At 48.6% G+C, this 8,944-nt stretch overlaps 1 protein-coding gene across 1 annotated transcript; it reads right to left on the bottom strand.

The window, feature by feature from the left end:
* Nucleotides 1-932: 932 nt before the first annotated feature.
* LOC140395972 (galanin receptor 2a) lies at nucleotides 933-7,576 on the bottom strand. Its single transcript, XM_072483999.1, has 2 exons — nucleotides 7,460-7,576; nucleotides 933-1,913 (listed from the first exon to the last, which is right to left on the bottom strand). Exons 1-2 carry the CDS (start codon nucleotides 7,574-7,576, stop codon nucleotides 933-935), a joined length of 1,098 nt encoding a protein of 365 aa, XP_072340100.1.
* Nucleotides 7,577-8,944: the final 1,368 nt, after the last annotated feature.

Here is an 8,944-nt window from a genome sequence, read left to right as displayed (position 1 = left end):
CCAAAGATGTGCAGGTTTAGGTGGATTGGTCATGGTAAATTGTCCCTTCGTGTCAAAAAGGCTAGGTGGGGTTACAGGGATAGGGAATGGCTAGGTCGGGTCCTCTTTTGGAGGGTCAATTCAGACTTGATGGCTGGATGGCCTCTTTATGCACTGTAAGGATTCTATGAATCTATGGTATGTAATCATGTTAGCTGATTAATAATCATTATTTTTAAAAGTCTTTATTATTATAATGAATAGGCTTACATTAACACTGCAATGAAGTTACTTTGAAAATCTCCTAGTCGCCCCACTCCGGCGCCTGTTCGGGTACACAGAGGGAGAATTTAGAATGTCCAATTCACATATCAGCACGTCTTTCGGGACTTGTGGGAGGAAACCGGAGCACCCGGAGGAAACCCACGCAGACACGGGGAGAACGTGCAGACACCGCACGGACAGTGACCCAAGCCAGGAATCGAACCCGGGTCCCTGGCGCTGGGAAGCAACAGTGCTAACCACTGTGCTACCGTGCCGCCCAATATATTCTACGATTTCTGCATGGTCGTTTACAGTTCAATGTAGTTGAATAAATTAGCAGAAAATGCAATTCTCTTTAATTCTCCATCTTATTGTGACTTTCTGTTATCTATATATTTTCTTGCATATAATGCAGAAACCTTCGCTATAATAATGATATATTTTAGGTTAAATTGGGAAGTGCTGCCTGGCAGATATGGAAGTAAATATTTGCCAAATAGAATTTAAACAGTGTACCTTCGGATTTCAATCTGGCTTCTGCTCATTTAAAAGGACTGAACTGTCTGATATCCTGATTAAAAACAATTCATTCGTATAAATCCTCCAATGAAGGTACAGAGAATGTTACTGGGATCATACTAAATCTTCCACGTTGAGGAGGTCTGGCTATCTGAGGTTCAGACTGGGGTTCAGTGGTGTGAGGACATCTCCTGTGGATCTGAAGCTCTGTTCCTGGGGTGCACTCTGTGAGATTTGAAAGGCAGGCTCCAGGATGCAGCTCCCCGGTATCTCTGGGCGAGCAGAAGATAAATGACTGGGTTGACACATGGGTAGAAATAGTTGAGGATGGTGCAGATGAAGTGGAGAATGTCCCAGCTGTTGCCGCGGTGGCAGGAACCCAGGTAGACACAGAGCTCCAGGATGTAACTGGGCAGCCAACAGGCAGAGAAGGAGCCGACAGTGAATATAATCATGATGGAAGCTCTCCTGGTGTTCCTGGAGCTGACCAGGGACAGCATGGGGCTCTTCAGGAGGAACACGGCGAGGCGGGTGTAGCTCCAGGCGATCAGCAGCATGGGGAGCAGATAGTGGAGGAGGAACTGGACCAGGAGGGTCTGGTACTTGTGTTGGTAAAATCCAGAGACGCAGATGGTGAGGTTGTCGTTCCCTGTCCCTGTTGTGGAGTTCATCCGGAGAGGGATGGTCACCCCCAGGCTCAGGACCCAGACCAACACCAACATGAGGATGCTCCACGTGACTGACGGGGGGCTGTGGGGATTGAGGATGATCCTGGCCCGGGTGAGGGACACTGCACACAGGGAGTAGACACTGGCCGCCACCGACCACGCCAGGAGGAACTGAAATATTTTACAGAATGTCCTCCCAAAGGGCCAAGTGTGTCCCAGGACAGCCAGGACCAGGAAAGGGTCCAAGAGGAGAGAGGTACAATCTGCCAGGGCCATGCTCACCAGCAGCATATCCAGGCGGCTATTGCGGAATGAAACAAACTTGGCGAAGTTGTAGAAGACCAGCCCATGGGCGGATAACCCAGCCAGCACGATGGCAGCGCAGACACAGGTGAAGATCAGCCCGTAAGCGGTGGACATGATGAGAAATCCCAATAACCAGAGTCTTCGCGATGAATGAATGACTGTGTCTAGCTGCAGAGACTGGGGGAATAATCCTTGTTGTTGGCCTCAATTCAGGTTTCACAAACCGCCCAATGATGCAGGGCAACAGCTGATTCCAGGCGGTTCGAATCTGTTCAGGGACATTCACTGGACTGGATCTCTCTCCCTGACCAGCACAAAGCAAAGAAATCGCTCCAGCTTCCTGTTCGCCTCTATCATTAAGTAAATACTCCAAACGATTCAATATCGACAAGTTCCATCCTCAAACACAGTCAGAGCCACATTCACTGACACATCCCAGCTCCTTGTCAATGATTAACTCTGCTCGATGAGCGACTGAGCTCCACTTCCGCAACAACACCCTCACCCCTGCACTTTCCCGAAATTAGCAGGCTGCTTTTCCCAAATCCAGCCTTTTGGTTAAGGAGATGGGGCTCAGATTGGGGACCTCAGGCAAGGGATGAAAGCAAATCACTGCGGATGCTGGAATCTGAAACCAAAAGAGAAAATGCTGGAAAATCTCAGCAGGTCTGGCAGCATCTGTAGGCAGGGAAAAGAGCTAACGTTTCGAGTCCGATGACTCTTTGTCGAAGTTTTGACAAGGGTTTGATTTTAGTATAATTAGGGGGTTGGACGCTTCATGCTCCCACCTTCCGCGATGCTCCACGCCTCTTAGGCAGACATCTCGTGGCCACAAATTGGTGCAGGTATTTACAAGCGGGGCCTGGGCCCCAAGACTTTCGAGGTGGAGTGGGTGGCAAAAACCCTCTCAAAAAGCCTCAAACCTTGTTTTAATAATAATCTTTATTGTCACAAGTAGGGTTACATTAACACTGCAATGAGGTGAGGATGTCAGTGCCGACTGAGTGTGTGGTAAGTGAAACACTTAGAAACAGCTCCGGCTGCCAGTCTCTTTAGCGTTAACTCTGGCCCCAGCCTGGGCGGGATTCTCCCCTACCCGGCAGGGGGTCGGGGAATCCCACCCCCTGTGTCAGCTTAAACACCAGCTTGAGACAACTTCTTTCCATAGAAAGAAATTACAGAGAATTAAATTTTAGTAACATTGGTAGCAGTATTTACAAAGGTAATGAAGATCTTTAGTTACAAATGTAAGTTTATACATTATTTTACACTTTTTTAGAATTAAAACTAACTTTAGAAGTTAAAACTAACTTTAGAAGTTAAAACCTTTTAGCAAGTAGTCGAATAAGAAGGATCAAGATTTAATGTCCCAGTTAGGTAACAATAAAGTGCATGTGTGAAATACTGACGCCAGTTAAATGCAGAGATTCAGAGGGCACTGCTTCAACAAAAAACAAAGAAATGTACAGCACAGGAACAGGCCCTTCGGCCCTCCAAGCCCGTGCCGACCATACTGCCCGACTAAACTACAATCTTCTACACTTCCTGGGTCCGTATCCTTCTATTCCCATCCTATTCATATATTTGTCAAGATGCCCCTTGAATGTCCCTATCGTCCCTGCTTCCACTACCTCCTCCGGTAGTGAGTTCCAGGCACCCACTACCCTCTGCGTAAAAAACTTGCCTCGTACATCTACTCTAAACCTTGCCCCTCTCACCTTAAACCTATGTCCCCTAGTAATTGACCCCTCTACCCTGGGGAAAAGCCTCTGACTATCCACTCTGTCTATGCCTCTCATAATTTTGTATACCTCTATCAGGTCGCCCCTCAACCTCCTTCGTTCCAGTGAGAACAAACCGAGTTTATTCAATCGCTCCTCATAGCTTATGCCCTCCATACCAGGCAACATTCTGGTAAATCTCTTCTGCACCCTCTCTAAAGCCTCCACATCCTTCTGGTAGTGTGGCGATCAGAAATGAACACTATACTCCAAGTGTGGTCTAACTAAGGTTCTATACAGCTGCAACATGACTTGCCAATTCTTATACTCAATGCCCCGGCCAATGAAGGCAAGCATGCCGTATGCCTTCTTGACTACCTTCTCCACCTGTGTTGCCCCTTTCAATGACCTGTGGACCTGTACTCCTAGATCTCTTTGACTTTCAATACTCTTGAGGGTTCTACCATTCACTGTATATTCCCTACCTGCATTAGCCCTTCCAAAATGCATTACCTCACATTTGTCCGGATTAAACTCCATCTGCCATCTCTCCGCCCAAGTCTCCAGACAATCTAAATCCTGCTGTATCCTCAGACAGTCCTCATCGCTATCCGCAATTCCACCAACCTTTGTGTCGTCTGCAAACTTACTAATCAGACCAGTTACATTTTCCTCCAAATCATTTATATATACTACAAAGAGCAAAGGTCCCAGCACTGATCCCTGTGGAACACCACTGGTCACAGCCCTCCAATTAGAAAAGCATCCCTCCATTGCTACCCTCTGCCTTCTATGGCCTAGCCAGTTCTGTATCCACCTTGCCAGTTCACCCCTGATCCCGTGTGACTTCACCTTTTGTACTAGTCTACCATGAGGGACCTTGTCAAAGGCCTTACTGAAGTCCATATAGACAACATCTACTGACCTACCTGCATCAATCATCTTAGTGACCTCCTCGAAAAACTCTATCAAGTTAGTGAGACACGACCTCCCCTTCACAAAACCGTGCTGCCTCTCACTAATACGTCCATTTGCTTCCAAATGAGAGTAGATCCTGTCTCGAAGAATTCTCTCCAGTAATTTCCCTACCACTGAAGTAAGGCTCACCGGCCTGTAGTTCCCGGGATTATCCTTGCTACCCTTCTTAAACAGAGGAACAACATTGGCTATTCTCCAGTCCTCCGGGACATCCCCTGAAGACAGCGAGGATCCAAAGATTTCTGTCAAGGCCTCAGCAATTTCCCCTCCAGCCTCCTTCAGTATTCTGGGGTAGATCCCATCAGGCCCTGGGGACTTATCTACCTTAATATTTTTTAAGACACCCAACACCTCGTCTTTTTGGATCACAATGTGACCCAGGCTATCTACACCCCCTTCTCCAGACTCAACATCTACCAATTCCTTCTCTTTGGTGAATACTGATGCAAAGTATTCATTTAGTACCTCGCCCATTTCCTCTGGCTCCACACATAGATTCCCTTGCCTATCCTTCAGTGGGCCAACCCTTTCCCTGGCTACACTCTTGCTTTTTATGTACGTGTAAAAAGCCTTGGGATTTTCCTTAACCCTATTTGCCAATGACTTTTCATGACCCCTTCTAGCCCTCCTGACTCCTTGCTTAAGTTCCTTCCTACTTTCCTTATATGCCACACAGGCTTCGTCTGTTCCCAACCTTTTAGCCCTGACAAATGCCTCCTTTTTCTTTTTGACGAGGCCTACAATATCACTCGTCATCCAAGGTTCCCGAAAATTGCCGTATTTATCTTTCTTCCTCACAGGAACATGCCTGTCCTGTAGTCCTTTCAACTGACACTTGAAAGCCTCCCACATGTCAGATGTTGATTTGCCCTCAAACATCCGCCCCCAATCTATGTTCTTCAGTTCCCGCCTAATATTGTTATAATTAGCCTTCCCCCAATTTAGCACATTCATCCTCGGACCACTTTTATCCTTGTCCACCAGTACTTTAAAACTTACTGAATTGTGGTCACTGTTACCGAAATGCTCCCCTACTGAAACATCTACCACCTGGCCGGGCTCATTCCCCAATACCAGGTCCAGTACCGCCCCTTCCCTAGTTGGACGGTTTACATATTGTTTTAAGAAGCCCTCCTGGATGCTCCTTACAAACTCCGCCCCGTCTAAGCCCCTGGCACTAAGTGAGTCCCAGTCAATATTGGGGAAGTTGAAGTCTCCCATCACCACAACCCTGCTGTTTTTACTCTTTTCCAAAATCTGTCTACCTATCTGCTCCTCTATCTCCCGCTGGCACCAGGGAGGCAACATACCATCCTGGAGTCTCTTTCACGTCCACAGAAGCGCCTATCTGTGCCCCTGACTATAGAGTCTCCTATTACTATTACTCTTCTGCGCTTTGACCGTCCCTTCTGAACATCAGAGCCAGCCGTGGTGCCACTGCTCTGGCTGCTGCTGTTTTCCCCTGATAGGCTATCCCCCCCAGCAGTATCCAAAGGGGTATATCTGTTCGAGAGGGGGACAACCACAGGGGATTCCTGCACTGACTGCCTGCCCTTTCTGGTGGTCACCCATTTCTCTGCCTGCACCTTGGGTGTGACCACATTTACATAACTGCGATCTATGACGCTTTCCGCCACCTGCATGCTCCTAAGTGCATCCAATTGCTGCTCCAACCGAACCATGCGGTCTGTGAGGAGCTGCAGTTGGGTGCACTTTCTGCAGATGAAGCCATCCGGGACGCTGGAAGCCTCCCGGACCTGCCACATCTCACAGTCAGAGCACAGCACCCCTCGAACTGACATTGCGTCAATTAATTAAAATTAAAATTTGTCTTTTTTTTAAAAATACTTTTTTTTTAAATTGCAAAGTTACTGTCAACTATCTGTTTCCTAGCACTAGATTTCTAATAGAAATGCGATAGCTAACTATAATACTCTCCGATCTCTGGCTTAGATATCCTCTAAATTATAATTAAGTTATTATGTTTAATTAGTTCCCAAATACTCAAATTTTTTTTAAATTTAGGTTAGAATCCCAACCAGCCACTCTGGCCACAGCTTTTCTGTGATGTCACTTCAGTTTCCCCCCGACACACACAATTTGAAAAAAGGTATAAAAGTAAAAATCACTTACTTACCTTCTTACCGTCTGAGTATCTGAGATGTTCTCAGGTTCTCTCGCTGACAGAGACTGCTCCTCCACCTCCGATCCTTGACCTGCACAATGCTAATAATATAATAATATAATATGGCACTTACCTTACACCAATGGGTCTTATTATTAGGTTAGAGGAGGAGGGCGGGTGGGAGACACTACACGTGTAGTGTCTCGGGTTTCCTCTCCACCAGAATTTATTGGTTGGGGGGGGGGGGGCGGGGGGACTTGCCAGAGGTCGAACTTCCGGTTCCCGCCTTATATAAAAACAAATAAAACAGAAAAGAAGAACAGACACGGGACCAGGCAAGGCTTTTTAAATTACTACTCACCTCCCAGAAGGTCCCTGCGCACCGCTGCCGCCGAAATCCAAAGGGCTGCTCCTGTAAAGGTAAGAGCTTTTAAACTCACTACTCACCTCCCAGAGGGCCCCTGCGCACCGCTGCCGCCGAAATCCAAAGGGCTGCTCCTGTAAAGGTAAGAGCTTTTAAACTCACTACTCACCTCCCAGAAGGTCCCTGCGCACCGCTGCCGCCGAAATCCAAAGGGCTGCTCCTGTAAAGGTAATAGCTTTTAAACTCACTACTCACCTCCCAGAAGGCCCCTGCTCACCGCTGCCGCCGAAATTCACTGAACACAAGTTATCATCAAACATTGGGGCTGGGAAGATAAGACTATGGTTTGATATCAGAACATTTGCTGATGAGGCAGGACCCAAATTTATTACCTGCCAACCGATTTTATTACCAGTCAAGCAAGATCCGATAGAACAAAGACTAAATGCAATTAGGGTCCGGTAACTAAAGGTTGTATTAGACATAAGTAGGACCAAATGTAAAAAGAAGTCACTTGTCAGCGCATGAAAGTTACTTTCAATAATATCATGTAATCACTTGGGCTGCTAGAAGGGCAATATAAATCCTGAATCGCATTCAGCCAGTGCTCACTCTCAGTTAGCAGAGTGATCTCGGTACATGGGATGGACATCATTCGGAAACCACAGCAAATCCATCAGGAGAAAATCAAAAGATAAAGAAGGGAGATTGTCAAGGTAGACCAGGAAGGTCGAATCAACCAACCAGGAGAATCCAAAAGCAAGGGGCGGGGTTCTCCGACCCCTGCCGGGTCGAAGAATCGGCGGGAGCTGGCGTGAATCCCGCCCCCGGTGGTTGCCGAATTCTCTGGCACCGGATATTCGGCGGGGGCGGGAATCGTGCCGCGCCGGTCGGCGGGCCCCGCCCCCCCCGGCGGTTCTCCGGCCCGCGATGGACTGAAGTCCCGCTGCTGTCATGCCTGTCCCGCAGTCGAGAATCAAACCACCTCTCTTACCGGCGGGACTAGGTGGCGCGGGCGGGCTAAGGGGTCCTGGGGGGGGACGTGAGGCGATCTGGCCCTGGGGGGTGTCCCCACGGTGGCCTGGCCCACGATCGGGGCCCACCGATCCGTGGGCGGGCCTGTGCCGTGGGGAAACACTTTTCCCTCTGCCTCGGCCACAGCCTCCGCGATGGCCGACGCATAAGAGACACCCCCCTGCATATGCGCGGAATGACGTCAGCAACCGCTGACGCTCCCGCGCATGTGCGGACTTCCACCGCCCGGCAAAGTCCTTTCGGCCCCGGCTGGCGTGCGCTGAAGGCCTTTCCCACCAGCCGGTGGAGCGGAAACCACTTCGGCGCGGGCCTAGCCCCTCACGGTGAGGGCTTGGCCCCTCAAGGTGCCGAGAAATCCGCACCTTTGGGGCGGCCCGACGCCGGAGTGGTTCACGCCCTCCATCCCGCCGGGACCCCCCGCCCCGCCGGGTAGGGGAGAATCCTGGCCAAGATCTTTTTATTTTTCTGTAAAGACAGTGATTTTATCTTTTAAAAAAAAAGAAAAGATAATAAAATAACTTAAAAATTTAACCTGAAACAGTGGTTATTACAAAGTTTACTTTACTTACTCAGCAACGCGGGACTCAGGATCAAAGCAACTAAGTGATAAGAATCTTCTATGAAGATATAGGTTATACCGGGGGACACCTTGAAGCACTAGATTGACCCGAAGAGCACCGACTTAAGTCTGCATAGGAGTCAGGGCGTGAGAATCCCTGTTCACTATTTATAATATCTTATTGACACTTTTCTGGTATAGGGGGAATTGTAAGAATAGTGGTGAGTTTGTTTACTTCACCATGCCTCCACAGACTCTGTGACAGGTTTCAGCACATCTCAAGACCAGTGGCAAGCCAGGGGTGGGTTCTGACATGCCAATGGGTTAAAGGTTAGACACGGTGAGGGGAGACAGGACAGAGGCAAGGGAAGGGCTGGACTGGCACTGGGGGAAGACTGGGGAATGGTGAATGCAGACAAATGACTC

Source organism: Scyliorhinus torazame, chromosome 19 (genome assembly GCF_047496885.1).
Source record: "Scyliorhinus torazame isolate Kashiwa2021f chromosome 19, sScyTor2.1, whole genome shotgun sequence".
Taxonomy (NCBI): domain Eukaryota; kingdom Metazoa; phylum Chordata; class Chondrichthyes; order Carcharhiniformes; family Scyliorhinidae; genus Scyliorhinus; species Scyliorhinus torazame.
Note: the sequence above shows the minus strand (reverse complement) of the source record. Positions and strands in the feature narration are given on the sequence as shown.

Bases quoted from the DNA above. Each gene is read 5' to 3' on its own strand.
- LOC140395972 (XM_072483999.1), bottom strand. From the start codon at position 7,576: ATGTCCATCCCATGTACCGAGATCACTCTGCTAACTGAGAGTGAGCAC. The intron at 1,914-7,459 runs GTAACTTTCATG...TTATTCCCCCAG, and splicing joins ATTACATGATATTATTGAAA to TCTCTGCAGCTAGACACAGT.